The sequence below is a fragment of the Haliotis rubra genome, unplaced genomic scaffold (assembly GCF_003918875.1).
Source record: "Haliotis rubra isolate DU_JTF1 unplaced genomic scaffold, ASM391887v1 Scf758, whole genome shotgun sequence".
Lineage (NCBI taxonomy): Eukaryota > Metazoa > Mollusca > Gastropoda > Lepetellida > Haliotidae > Haliotis > Haliotis rubra.
The window spans coordinates 416,053-432,188 of record NW_025767477.1 but is presented as its reverse complement, the minus strand read 5'-3'; the positions used below and the strand labels follow the sequence as shown (position 1 = coordinate 432,188).

Below are 16,136 nucleotides of genomic sequence, written 5' to 3'. Positions count from 1 at the left end.
TAAATACACTGCAAACTTCTCCCTCGGGTAATACGGTCTGATCTTTGTAGCAGTGTCGTCCCTTGCTACCGGCTCGGCTGACACTGCTGCAAGGATGCGTACATCAGACCATATTACCCTCGAGAGAAGCTTACAGCTTATAATGTATCACAAGATGTGTTCTGGGAATGTGATATTACTAATGTCAACAACATCAACATTCCAAGGTGTACATGTTCGGATTTAGTCTTTCAAAAGCAGTTCTACAAACGAAACCTTAAAATATACATTTTAGGTACCTGTATGGTCTGTGTTAGAACTGGATGAAAAATATACAAAGAAAAGTCTTAACCCATAATTATCCAGAAATTTTTTTACTTTTATTTCACGATTTTCAATTTTTTATTAAAATATTGTGTACTTCAGACTTTTAGGTGCATGATGTCAGTATTATTTGGCTTAATCTTATTTCTATTCACAATGGTTCAATACATATTTAGTATCTACTTTCCAGAGAGGTCATAAACCTGCTTAAAGGTCACATGCAACGTCAGAGAAGCCTTCCAGATACACCTGCACACAAAAATCATATCACATCACACTGGACACACTCTCCTACATTCACTGTGTCACACTGGGCACACACTCTCCTACATTCACTGTGTCACGCTGGACACACTCTCCTACATTCACTGTGTCACACTGGACACATTCTCCTACATTCACTGTGTCACGCTGGACACACTCTCCTACATTCACTGTGTCACGCTGGACACACTCTCCTACATTCACTGTGTCACACTGGACACATTCTCCTACATTCACTGTGTCACGCTGGACACACTCTCCTACATTCACTGTGTCACACTGGACTCATTCTCTTACATTCACTGTGTCACACTGGACACATTCTCCAACAATCAGTGTGTCACACTGGACACATTCTCCTACATTCACTGTGTCACACTGGACACATTCTCCTACATTCACTGTGTCACACTGGACACATTCTCCAACAATCAGTGTGTCACACTGGACACAGTTTCCAACATTCACTGTGTCACACTGGACACATTCTCCAACAATCAGTGTGTCACACTGGACACAGTTTCCAACATTCACTGTGTCACACTGGACACACTCTCCTACATTCACTGTGTCACACTGGACACACTCTCCTACATTCACTGTGTCACACTGGACACATTTTCCCACATTCACTGTGTCACACTGGACACACTCCTACGTTCACTGTGTCACACTGGACACACTCTCCCACATTCACTGTGTCACAGGACACATTCTCCTACATTCACTGTGTCTACAGGACACACTCTCCCATTCACTGTGTCACACTGGACACATTATCCCACATTCACTGTGTCACACTGGACACACTCTCCTACATTCACTGTGTCACACGGGACACATTCTCCCACATTCACTGTGTCACACTGGACACACTCTCCCACATTCACTGTGTCACACTGGACACATTTTCCCACATTCACTGTGTCACACTGGACACACTCTCCTACATTCACTGTGTCACACTGGACACATTCTCCCACATTCACTGTGTCACACTGGACACACTCTCCTACATTCACTGTGTCACACTGGACACACTCTCCTACATTCACTGTGTCACACTGGACACATTCTCCTACATTCACTGTGTCACACTGGACACACTCTCCTACATTCACTGTGTCACACTGGACACATTCTCCCACATTCACTGTGTCACGCTGGACACACTCTCCTACATTCACTGTGTCACACTGGACACACTCTCCTACATTCACTGTGTCACACTGGACACACTCTCCTACATTCACTGTGTCACACTGGGCACACTCTCCTACATTCACTGTGTCACACTGGACACACTCTCCTACATTCACTGTGTCACACTGGACACACTCTCCTACATTCACTGTGTCACACTGGACACACTCTCCTACATTCACTGTGTCACACTGGACACACTCTCCTACATTCACTGTGTCACACTGGACACTGTCTTCTACATTCACTGTGTCACACTTGACAGTCTCCTACATTCACTGTGTCACACTGGACACACTCTCCTACATTCACTGTGTCACACTGGACACTGTGTCCCACATTCACTGTGTCACACTTGACACATTCTCCTACATTCACTGTGTCACACTGGACACACTTCTCTCCTACATTCACTGTGTCACGCTGGACACATTCTCCTACATTCACTGTGTCACACTGGACACATTCTTCTACATCATTCACTGTGTCACACTGGACACATTCTCCTACATTCACTGTGTCACACTGGACACACTCTCCTACATTCACTGTGTCACACTGGACACATTCTCCTACATTCACTGTGTCACACTGGACACATTCTCCTACATTCACTGTGTCACACTGGACACATTCTCCTACATTCACTGTGTCACACTGGACACATTCTCTTACATTCACTGTGTCACACTGGACACATTCTCCTACATTCACTGTGTCACACTGGACACACATTCTCCTACATTCACTGTGTCACACTGGACACATTCTCCTACATTCACTGTGTCACACTGGACACATTCTCCTACATTCACTGTGTCACACTGGACACATTCTCCTACATTCACTGTGTCACACTGGACACATTCTCCTACATTCACTGTGTCACACTGGACTCATTCTCTTACATTCACTGTGTCACACTGGACACATTCTCCTACATTCACTGTGTCACACTGGACACATTCTCCTACATTCACTGTGTCACACTGGACACATTCTCCTACATTCACTGTGTCACACTGGACACATTCTCCTACATTCACTGTGTCACACTGGACTCATTCTCCTACATTCACTGTGTCACACTGGACACATTCTCCTACATTCACTGTGTCACACTGGACACATTCTCCTACATTCACTGTGTCACACTGGACACATTCTCCTACATTCACTGTGTCACACTGGACTCATTCTCCTACATTCACTGTGTCACACTGGACACATTCTCCTACATTCACTGTGTCACACTGGACACATTCTCCTACATTCACTGTGTCACACTGGACACATTCTCCTACATTCACTGTGTCACACTGGACACATTCTCCTACATTCACTGTGTCACACTGGACACATTCTCCTACATTCACTGTGTCACACTGGACTCATTCTCCTACATTCACTGTGTCACACTGGACACATTCTCCTACATTCACTGTGTCACACTGGACACATTCTCCTACATTCACTGTGTCACACTGACTCATTCTCTTACATTCACTGTGTCACACTGGACACATTCTTACATTCTGTGTCACACCTACATTCTCCTACATTCACTGTGTCACACTGGACACATTCTCCTACATTCACTGTGTCACACTGGACACATTCTCCTACATTCACTGTGTCACACTGGACACATTCTCCTACATTCACTGTGTCACACTGGACACATTCTCTTACATTCACTGTGTCTGTGTCACACTGGACACATTCTCCTACATTCTCTGTCTCACTGGACACATTCTCCTACATTCACTGTGTCACACTGGACACATTCTCCTACATTCACTGTGTCACACTGGACACATTCTCCTACATTCACTGTGTCACACTGGACACATTCTCCTACATTCACTGTGTCACACTGGACACATTCTCCTACATTCACTGTGTCACACTGGACACATTCTCCTACATTCACTGTGTCACACTGGACACATTCTCCTACATTCACTGTGTCACACTGGACACATTCTCCTACATTCACTGTGTCACACTGGACACATTCTCCTACATTCACTGTGTCACACTGGACACATTCTCTTACATTCACTGTGTCACACTGGACACATTCTCCTACATTCACTGTGTCACACTGGACTCATTCTCTTACATTCACAGCTTACACTGCATCACGCTGAACACACTCTGGTAATTTCACTGATGCTTAACAATGCTACATAGAAATGTTTTTACCCTGAATGAGACTTGATACACCCAAACTCTGCTGGGACAAAATGCTGAATCTGCAATTTGAATCTTCCATGAACATCATGGCTGGCATAGGGTAGAAGTTGGCTTGTAGTGGGAGCTTGTCATATGTCTTTCTTCTCTGCATCTGTTCAACATAAGAGATCATAATTGTTAGAAGAACTATGTGACTAGGTATCCTTTCACAGATGAGGGTCTCACAATCTCATATCGTGTGAATACTTTAATAATATATCCTGTACAAAACAATAGTCATATTTACAAATACGGTAAACCTACAAATATAAGTGACTATTAAACTGCACATGAATAATAAAACGCACAACACAAATAACACAAAAATGTCACAATACAGATAATCAGATGACACTGTTACTTGCCAATATTAGTAAAATCTAAATATTTTTTATATTTGTATACTTATCATGCACTACTTACTTCCTGCACTTATTGCTTACGACTTGAAACGTGGCTGTGCCAGACGATTGATGTTGAAACCGTAGACTGTGATCACTTCCTGGTCTCGGGTAAACATCTGTCCGCGCACGCATCACCGGAAGGTGACCTCAGCCACCTTTGATTATTGCCGTAAATCCCACAGATGAAAACGAAGATGGGAGGTAGCTGATAGCACAGGGTGGGCCCTTATCATAAGTAGTGCAGGATAAGTATACAAATATACAAAATATTTAGATTTTACCAAATTTTTAACTAATCCTGCACTACTTACTTCCTGCACCTTTATCGGACAGGGAGGATGGAGGGCGTGTCATCTGTGGGGATCGCCTTGCAAGGTAAACAAAGACAGCTCGGTCAATGTTATCAAGTGCGCCTCGGTGGTGGAAAACCGTCATCCCACCTAGACACGGAGTCTTAAATGGAATATACCACACGATTTTAAAGCGTTATAAGCTTTAGGGAAATGCAGTAAAAAGCAGTGACTCAGGTTAACCCTAGCGTTACTCCTTAACTGACACACCCAGTTGTTCTCCTGGAAAAACTTCTTTCTTTTTTTTCACACGGCAACATCTCTGGAACATTCTACCACTCACCCTAAAAGAAATAGAATCTGCTGATGCTTTCAAAACTGCCCTCAAAACTCATCTGTTCAAACTCTCTTTTCCACAGACATTGTCTACAATCTTTTCTCTTCATAGCGCCATTGAGCAATATCTTTTGGAAATAGGCGCTCTATAAATCAATTATTATTATTATTATGCCTCGTGGGAAGAAAAATCATGAATGAAGACACCTTCGTGGAATCTGGAATCTGCTTCCTTTTTGGGAAAAAAAGCATGGTGGAAGGTATCTTCGTTGCACCTGGCAGAATAGTCAACAGACAGTGACTATCTCTCAGTGGTAATTCACATATAAGACATGTAGGAAAAGACCACATGATTTTTAAAGCAAGATTAGCTTTAGGGAAATGCAGTAAAAAGCATTGACTTGAGTTTTTCCAAGTGCTACTCCTTAAATAAATAAAGCATGGATGGTAGCTCCTGTCAATGGGGACTGCTAAAACAAAGGGAATTGCCACGAACAGAAACGCCTTCCGTCTAAAAATAAAGCAGGAAACTGCTAAAACAGGTGTGTGTGTGTGTGTGTATTCAGCGGATCCTGCTTCATGGCAACACAACTGCTCGAACGACTGCCCCTTGTTATACATGTGCCTGATAGGAGTCTAATGTTCATCAGCAATGCAGTAACAATGCTCTGGCTGAAAAGTAATTGGCGCATAATGCCGCCTGCAGATGCAGTGTGTTAATTGAATCGTTCTGTGGTGGGATGAGGATGCACTATAGGATGTTTCCCCATCTAGCTAGTTGAAAAGGAGCACTTGACACTAGACTGCTTCAAATCGGAAACCAACCTCTGGTTGGTCAGCTGGGACCAGAGACCATATAATAGATATCATATGGTCTCTGTTGGGACCGACTAAATATAGTCGAAGTCAAGTTGTTAATTCTTGATTGGGACGACAAGATTTGGAAGCAAGACCGGAAGAAACGTATTTTGCATGTAGCTCCCCCAGGAAAGGCTTAAGCCATCCTCTGCCCAGGCTGACCATCCTGAGACAGAAACACATAAACCGGTATCTCTTTGTGTAGCATTCAGTCTGTGAAAGCGTCAGATCCCGATATAGCGTCTGCTAAGATGTACCCGCACCCAGGAATATGCTGAGTTCTCAGATGGACATGGGTGTCGGGTATTACTGGAATACAGACGGAACTTCTGGAAACAGTAACCCGGTCAAACTCTTGTTAAACCGCACAACAATTGGGTTGCCCGGAAGATAATGCACCCAGTGACGGATAGCGAGGACACACTGCCTAGAGCTGCAAACTGCTGATTGATCTCATGTCCGAAACACTGAGATTATCAGATATAGTAAGGGGGTGCCTTAATACTGCATGGAAGTGCCGACCTAAACGTAGGTAGTCCGCAACTCGCTCATTCAAGGGGACTGCAGCTTTGACATCTATGGGCGGGTCCACTACAGGAAAAAGAAATACTAAGGTAAGTGAGGTAGGAGACCGACACGTTGACGATTGTCCGCCTGTCAATCCCGGGTGGACATCGGTCTGAACAGCACATGTGGGATGAGGGTCTAAAACCTGTACCTGCCAGATTCCGAATGAGGATCTTGTCTGCCTGAAAGAGGCTTCAAATCTACGTCAGTGTGTGTGATGGTACAAGGTCCGAAATGTCCCGGTTGACAAGTCAACCCAGCTAATATAAAGATGTATGGTGAAAACTGGCTGCTGTCCGTATGCAAATTACGTCATATGGCGGAGAGCACACATGAAATCACCAAATTATCACTGTGGCTGCATTATGATACGAGTTAATAACCATGGAGCTGTTGAAGTAAAAGCGCAGGTACTCCCGGTCAAAAGTAAACTTCGGAACCCGGCACAGGAGATGGAAGGCAGGAGATGGAACACATGTTTCCAGATGTCGTGACGTATGGACCCCCAAGAAATAACCAATTACGTCAGAAACGCAGTAGTCACCAAGTACGGGTGTTTGGATAATACAAGGGCCTCTGGAGGACAGAGTGTCCAGTCGTGTGGATCTTGAGCTTCATTTGCCCCTGCTTCCGTTACCCTTGAAGGGGACGCAGCTACGTTTATATCCTCCCTTGTGTTTGTCGATATGAGACTTGTCACCACGTCTCCAAGCCTGATTCCATACCCGCCTAACAGTGTGGCGTCGAGGCAATAGTAGGTACTGGATTCATGTGATGAGGGATGTTGGACTTGCTGTAAAAATCAAGGGCCGTCATTCCTTGAGACTCACGCCTTGTAAGACGCACTGTACGAAGAAAACTGTCACGCGTTTAATTTCTTGACAAGGGATTGCGTAAATGCCATGCCCGGCCTTAGGTGCCATAATAGTTGAAATCTCCGACGTAGGGGCCATCAGAGACAGTGGCGCAACCAACAGCTGCCGAACCCTTGAAGATTTTGGAGGCGATGGCACAGTATGTTACACACCGGAGACACTGGATATAGTGGAGGCATCATATAGGTGCTGAATCTGGTGTCTACCTGCTGGGTTTATGAGTATGGGTTTATAGGCACTAGATCTAGTAGAGGCGCCAAACAGCTGGTAGCGCCGTACAGGCGCTGTATCTGGTAGAACCGCCGTACAGGCGCTGGAGTGAGTGAGTATGATTTTATAGGCGCCATACAAGCGCTCGATCTGGTGGAAAACGCCATACAGGCTCTGGAGTGAGTAAGGATGGTTTACAGGCACCGTACAGGCACTGGATCAGGTAGACCATACATTTGCTGTAGTCAGGAACGAAGCTGGAACAGGTAGGTTTTGCGACGGAGACGCTGACACCAACTGCTGAACGCCGAGATCGTAGTCCATGGGGTAGATGCACCGTACAGATGCTGCGGTTATGAACAGCAGTAGCGTTGTTGTACCAGATTGCCCTGCTAACTAGGTCAAGTGTGGATGGGTATCTGGGTGCTTGCCATAGGCGACGTCGGTGGTGGACTTGGCGCTTCATAGATGGAAAAAAAAGGTGTTAAGATGATATATTAAGAAAGCGCAACAAGCACATTTATTCATGTGAAAAATGGGGAAAAACACGGAAAAGTGCAATTCAAACAGTATGAATGAAGGCACTTATGAGATACCCCGCCTTACAAACTATACAGCGTGTGCCATATAGAAACTGCAACATAGCAGAAACCCCCAGCAAACACACAGTGAAAAACATTACAATAGTAATGAGGAACACACGGGGAAACAGCATAATAGTAACGGGGTATAACAGCATAATTGAGAACAACATCTCACAAATACTGACAAAAACTGGAGACCAGAATTAAGGCTTAATAATAATATACAATAATGTAATTTTCTGATTAAAATTGATATTTTATACTTATCCTGACTCATGCTACTTGCTTGTCTTCTTCTTCTTGCGAACACAGTGGAACACTTGTATCTCCCAATTGAAGTTCCCTTCAATGTAAAATCACTAATTAGTACTCACCACGAGTTATCCGTTCCCTCAAAAGCGCGGGAACGAGGGCGCCACCTCCTGCCATGTGCCTCACTCTCTCCTTATATAGTGAGCCCAACACTTGAATTTTCAGGGAAATCCAAAGTGTTATGTGGGGAGGACGGGAGGGCTTACCTCATGAGTCAGGATAAGTATAAAATATCAATTTTAATCAGAAAATTACATATTTTTTCTTATCCTGACTCATGCTACTTGCTTGTAGAATCCGACGGAAATGGAGGTGGGAATACAGAATACTTTGGATTCTAAATAATTAGTGATTTCTGTAATGACTGTAATAACCCTTATGGGAACTTCATAAAGGTACTGATTGATGAATTCCTGCTGCTAACTTATTAGCTGCCCTATATGGGTTATTACAATATAATATTAAGATAAAAGTATATACAACATGCATACTATGCTTAAGACTAATAGACTTAAGCTTGACAATATGATAGCATAAATTTCATAGAGTTTGTTAGCTAATATACTTTTATGATATATCCATAGTACTGAGCTTAAGATATGATTAACTTAAGCTAAATATATAATAGCAAAAACTTCATAGAGTTTGTTAGCTAATATACTGTTATGATATAACAACCATAGTACTGTGCTTAAGATAATAAATGAACTTAAGCAAAATATATATAGCATATAGCTATTTAGTACTGTTATAAGATAAGTAGTAAAATCTATAAGATTGACTTATCTTCTCCGAGAAACTGTCAACTGTTGTGCGAGGACCATGGGACCGAAATGGTGAATACCTGAGACGTCCTCAGTGGTGATATCTCTCAGATAATGGTTGGCAAACACCATATTGGATCTCCAGAAACAACCCTCCATTATGGTATTCAAAGAGCAGTTGCCGCGCAGAGCAAGTGTCGATGCTAACGCTCTAATTTCATGAGGATTAGATGCTCTTGGAGGGTCGAGTCCTGCAGCCTTGTAGGCACGTAGTATGACAGTTCTGATCCAAATGGAGATGGTAGTATGTGAGACTTCAGTCTGCGTAGCTGTTGATAGAGGAATAAATAATCTCTTGAATTTTTGTCTCCTCTGTTTGGATCGTTGGAAATATATTTTCAGTGCTCTTACTGGGCATAGTGATAGATCCATCGTATCATGAGGTCCAAGTATAGATGAGAGAGCTGGGACATGGAATAACCTGTCTGGTTGGCCTGGTAATTGGTTCTTGGCAATAAAATCCCAACGTAGTCCCATATGCACGATGTTATGAATATCATCAAAGCGTGTTTTCTCGTAATCCAAAGCGTGAATCTCTGACATCCTGGCTGCCGTAGCTAGAGATAACAGGAACAATGTTTTCTGTGTCAGAAATTTGAACGATGTTGATTGTAACGGTTCATATGCCTCACTTGTGAGGTGTTGGAGCACTATATTTAGATCCCAAGCTGGAGCGTGAAATCTGCGTTTTTGATCCTCCAGTCGGAATGCTCGTAGTAAGGCGAGTAACTCTGGGGTCTTGGTTAACTTGACACCCGTTCTCATAGTTATGACAGAACTTACTGCTGCAAGATAAGTGGATAAGGTTGAGCCTTTTAGATTTCTGGTCTGACGTAGATAACATAAGTAGTCAGCCACTTGAGGATGAGTAGCATATCTAGCTGTAAATCCTTTCTTTGCAGCATAATTGACAAAACTGTGCCATTTGTCATCGTATAAGTTGCGAGTGGAGTTACGCAAGGCAAGCGTGACTGCTTTTGCCGCTCTGGCTGAATAACCTCTCTTATTTAGAGACGCCTTGATACAGTCCATACGTGAAGTTGGAATGTTTCTGGCTTTCCGTGTGCTTGTTTGGTGTGCGGATGTATTAACAGATTCAAGCGACTTTGGAAAGTTGTAGTATTGGTTGTCCGATTTCTTGAATAAGAGTTGGAAACCACGTTCTCGCTGGCCAGTAGGGCGTGACCAAAATCAGATGGAGGCTCTGAGTTTGTTTGATTTTGAGTAACACTTGTGGGATTAACGCTGGTGGCGGGAACGCGTATGCGTTGAGTCCTTCCCACGATATGCTTAGTGCGTCCGTTGCCCATGCTAGTGGGTCTGGAACTGGCGAGACAAAAGTTGTCAGTTGTTTGTTGAATCGAGTGGCAAATAGGTCTATTAGTGGAGTTCCTATTTCCTTGATAATTTGATTGAATATCTCTGTATGGAGCATCCATTCCGTCGGTGATGGTTGGAGTGGACGAGAGAGAGCGTCTGCTATTACATTCTTTGCTCCTGGAATGTGACATGCTCTGACATGTATGTTGAGATTGTCGATTAAATCGGGGACCTTGTTGAGCCTTGTTTGTTCACATAAAACGCCACTGTCGAATTGTCTGTGTGAATCATCAACTGAGCATTCTGTAGAAAGTTGCTCCAATGACTTATGGCGTTTATCACTGCTTGCATCTCTAGCAGATTTATGTGTAATTTGCTCTCTTGATTGCTCCATAGGCCTGACGCTGTCCTGTTGGCGAGATGGGCTCCCCAACCTTGTAGTGATGCGTCTACGTAGAGATGTGTTTCCGATTCCGGCTCTATTAAGGAGACGCCTACGCAAACATTCAATCTCTTGGTCCACCATAGTAGGTGAGGTTTGACCTGATCCAGTAGACTGAACGGTAGAGAGTCGTTGAGATGCGAATTGATGAGGACTTGCAACGGACATAAATGTAGTCTGCCTCTGACTCTCATGTCTTGAGCGGATGTGAGTAATCCCAATAGGCTCTGCCACTGTCGTAGTGGTAACGGAGAGAGTAAGGCTTGTGGGATTGACTGTTGGATCTTGATCCATCTGTCCTCCGGTACTACTATACGATTCTGGGCTGTTAGAAATCGTATACCTAGAAATTGCAGATCTTGTGTTGGCTCTAGGTCTGACTTGAGTAGATTTACTAACCATCCTAGTTGAGTTAGTAATTTGATTATAAAGTTCAGCTGTAGTCTGAGACGCTGTGGATCTGGATCCACTTGTATCCCGTCGTCTAGGTAAAACGCGCTGCGAAGACCTTGACGATGTAGGTATGAGATGATAGGTTTCGTTACTCTTGTGAATAACCAGGGGGCCGATGAGATTCCAAAAGGGAGCACTTTCCATTGGTAATGTATTCCGTCTAGGATAAATCTTAGATATTTCCTTGAATCGGGATGAATCGGAATGTGTAGATATGCGTCTTGCAGATCTATGCTGGCCATGTAGTCTCTGGGACGAATTAAGTGTCGTAGTTGCGGTAGGTGTATCATGCGAAATGCTGGCGGTTTGCTTAGATGGTCTCTGTTGAAGATGCTCATATTGTGTATGAGACGAAACTTTTCCCTGGAATTTTTCTTGGGCACTAGGAAAACTGGGGAGTAGAAACCTGGTACGATGTTTACTTGATCCAGAACTTCTAAGGCCTGCTTGTTTAATAGTGTAGCTACTGCCTCTCTTAACATTGGTAGTTGTAATGGATGGAAGTCGAACCTTGGAGGGATGACTGTCAACGGAGGTTTGGCCTTGAGTTGTATTTGATATCCGTGCTGTAGGATGTTGGATACATAAGGATCTTGTAGGAATCCCCAGTTTTCCCAGTGCAGATGAAGGCGTCCACCCACTTGAGACGGTTGTACTGGAACGGCTGGGGGTGGAAGACTCCAGTCGTTCCGAACCTGTACTTCATCGTTTATAAGTGCGGGAACCTCTGGATGACCTGCCTCTTGCTGATCCTCCTCTGAAATTGCTGTATGGGCGATGAAAAGATTCCTTAGAACCTTTTGCTGCAGCCAATTGCTTGTCCCGTGCTTTCTGTAGTCGAGAGAATTTCGACTTGCCAGAGTATCTCATAGATGTTTGCTTAATGACATTAGCTAACGTATCCATGGACTTAATCATAAGCACCTCTCTAGAGTCCTTAGACACTTCTTTGGAAACCTTGTCTATGTTACCACCAAAGAGATATGAAGATGACAACGGGGCAGCATAGAGGGATTCGGTAAATTGGTTACCCCAATTACAGGAGGCTAGGAGACCCTGACGACGAACCATAGTAGTAGCTGCCGAAAGCGCTGACAAATGATCTGTTAGGAATTGTTGGTCTCTTTTCTGCATGAGTAGAGCCGAGTAGATCATTCTATCTTCTTCATCTGTATAGTCTTTGAACTTGGTGAGAAGAGTTTCATTGACAGTTCTAGATCTATTCAGTCCAAAAAACATTCTCCTAGAAATGGTATCCAACTGAGCTAGCTTGCGGTCGTCTATTCTGTAATTCCTGGACTTGTTCTCATTGATTAACTTAAAGTTCTCATCAATATCTTGAGCCTTGAAAAAGGAGTCCATATTGTGGCCTGCAAACTTCTTAGCGTTGAAAACCGGGAAATGTGCTGTCTGAGACTTCGTAGATTTGGTAAAAGCTGCATCCAGATTAACTGGAACCGCTGCTATCGGGTCAAGAGGAGGTAAGGAGATAGTGTCAGCATCATCTTCCTTCATCAAATAAGTATGGGCTGAGTTCTCGTCCTTAGACGGGGAGGAAAGTTCCAAACCATTCACCATCCAGTATCTAATTTCTGCATCCGAGAATATGATACCCTCTTCCTCTTCTGATGTCGGATCACCGATAATAGAGTGAGGTGGAGTCCTAGATCTATATGAGGATCGACGAGAAGAATGTGGTGAACGGACTGACGAGTGGCTTGTATAGGGAGACCTTTGTGGAGACTTCCTTGGCGAACGCTGGAGGCTTCGTGAAGCTCTCTGTGAATCCCTTATAGATCTTCTAGCTGAAGATGACTTGGAGCCACTTAACCTTCGTGAAGGCCTTCGTGAAGGTGTTGAGTCAGAGTCCGAATCATTAGATAGGAGCTTGCTTCGCGAACGACCTCTGTGTTCTTCAGGGTCTGAGCTCGGTGAAGCACTCCTCCTCCGTGAAGCCTTTCGCGAATGGTGAGGATCTGGGTCCTTCGTGGAGGCGGACTGGGACGTCCTTCACGAAGGCTTCGGACACTGGGCTGGGTTGCCCTTCCGTGGAGGCTGGGCGTCTGTGGGCTCTGGGGCCCCTCCTGGCGAGAAGTCAAGCAAAGCGGGCTCTGGGGCCCTACAAGACTGTGAGTGGGTTGGGCTCTGGGGCCCGCGGCTCTGAGGCCTCTGTAAACCATATCGATCTTCCATCAACATCATAATCTGGTTGACCAGGTCGTCTGGGACGGTCTGCGCTGATGTAGACGCTGCCCTCTGTATGGTAGCGACGGGACCCTCAGGTGGATTCTCTGCCGTCAGTGTAGGCATCTCTAGCTGCGTGTTGATCTGCGCTGAGGTGACGGTAGCCGATACAGGTCGCTTCTTATGCAGTATATCTGGAATGATGATCGGTAGATCGTCATCATATAAGCCCAATTCTGAAACAGGAAGAATGTCAGATGAAAAATTGTTAGTAGTCTTCGTAGGTTTCACTTTTCTGGGTGCGGAGTGTACTTTGTGATGACATAGAAGCTCTCCTGGTCTTAGACTGGGACGGCGGGATGTCCTGGGATGCAGGTCGCATCTTGGAGATAGCGGACTGCGCCCCACGCTTATCCCCCGAGGGCAACTCAAGCGGAACACCAGACGGTAGGGGGTCATCCGCCAACAGTTGACATGGTATATCAGACTCTGATCTATTAGCCATGACCGAAGACTGTTTCCGTAATCTATCTGCTGCGCGTCTCAAGACGCAAAATAAATATTTATCAAAGGCAGAATTAGATAATTTAATACAATGATTGCAACATGAAACAGTAGAGCACGGCGTAATACAACTAGGGCATATTAAATGCGGATCAGCAGCAGAGAAACGTAATTTACAAACAGTGCAGATTTTCATTAACGCAATCTACTGAGCAAACACAGCGAACCGTGAATAAAACAGTAGAAACACGAATAAATATCAATGCATCATGTATAAGGATACTAGTTACACCTCTGTAGATGATTATAAGAGGTAAACAACTAAATATAAATAAAGGATATAATGTGTAGGGAGACACAGGCGCTCTCACGTCCTGCTCACTGGGCGAAGAAGGAGAGAGTGAGGCACATGGTAGGAGGTGGCGCCCTCGTTCCCGCGCTTTTGAGGGAACGGATAACTCGTGGTGAGTACTAATTAACCAAACCTGCAGAGGTTTTCAATTCTTTGAAGAGAGTCGTCCTTGGGGTACATATTATGCATTTTCCGGCTGAAAAATGTCCTGTGACAGTTGTATCAATGTTTTTTGAATAAAAAGATTGAACAATAAATAAACTCTTTTATTTATTATACGGCCCCTACCTCACGGAGTTACCTCCCTTAGCGCATGCGCACCAACTGGGTAGGCTCCTAGACCCGTATCATCATTCCTTCTGCTGAATATATCAGTGAACAGAATTGCGGGGAGGCCGGAGGCCCTACCCCAAGGACGACTCTCTTCAAAGAATTGAAAACCTCTGCAGGTTTGGTTAATTCTTTTCCAGAGAGATCGTCCTTGGGGTACATATTATGCATAAACACAGACTCCCAAAGACCGGAGGCCAGGGAGGAGGGAATTCTGTCCAAGCACACACAAATATAGCGATCGTATCATGGAAAAAAATTGAACAGACGCCATAACACTCACCTGTCACTTGTCCCAGTTTCGCTTCCGCGAGAATGCGTATCGAGCTGATAATGGCGTATAAACGTGCTTGGCTGGCTCCAAATAGCGGCGGAGCAGATCTCTTCAATGGGGAGTGCCGATGCAAAAGCTTTTGAGGCGGCTACTGCCCTGACCGAGTGAGCCTTCAACCCCTCAGGGGGAGGCTTGCCCTTAGCCTGATAAGCGGCACAAATAATGGCGAGACTAGCCAGCGAGACAAAGTCTGCTTGCTTTCGCTGGCAGACCAGCCTGCCCCCCACCACGGCACAAATACGAACAACAGAACAGCTGGGTACCCATCGTAACAACGGATCCCCGCGTTCAGTTTGTTTGATATAGACTTTGAGCGTCTTACGGACATCCAACGGGTGAGTGCTCGTAGGAGTGGTCCCCGATGTGGAAGGCTGGGTAAGAGTAGGAAGTTCGATAGGAGCTGTCACATGGAAAGCGTGATCGACCTTCGGTCCGTAAGTATCTGGGAGGCGAATACTGACACGATCCGTGTGAAACACAGTCAGCGCCGGTCGGACGACATAGCATGTAAATCACCGACCCTACGACCAGATGTTACCGCCACCAGAAAAACAGCTTTCCAGGTCAACAACTGAATGGAAATAGCCGATAGGTGTGAGAAAGTGGGACGGACAGCCAATCGAGCACGATCGACAAATCCCAAGGTGGACTGGTTAAGCCTGAGAGCAGGTCGAATCCGTTCCGCGCCAGCGAAAGCGCTATGCGAGAGGGTGCTGCCCCAGAAGAGCACCATCGACAGGGGTGTGAAAAGTGGAAATAGCGGTGGAGTAGCGGCGAATGGTCGGCCGCCAGGCCTTCTTCCAAAACGAGCTTGCAAAACTCCAATACTCGGACTAAATCCGCGCAGAAAAGGGATCTGCAATCCCCTATCTGAACACCAGCGCATAGCGGGACCACCTATCCTCGTACTGAGCGTTTGTCGAATCCGCCACCGAAGCCAGAATTGTGT

General features: G+C 44.9%; 1 protein-coding gene across 1 annotated transcript in view; it reads right to left on the bottom strand.

The window, feature by feature from the left end:
* LOC124260264 (alpha-mannosidase 2x-like) overlaps positions 1–16,136 on the bottom strand; it is a 139,757-nt gene that overhangs the window by 11,118 nt on the left and 112,503 nt on the right. Inside the window, exons 19-20 of the mRNA XM_046694517.1 lie at positions 3,979–4,120; positions 700–770 (exon numbers count right to left, since the gene is read on the bottom strand). Of these exons, the coding sequence (XP_046550473.1) occupies positions 700–770; positions 3,979–4,120 (213 nt within the window). The remainder of the gene's footprint in view (positions 1–699; positions 771–3,978; positions 4,121–16,136) is intronic.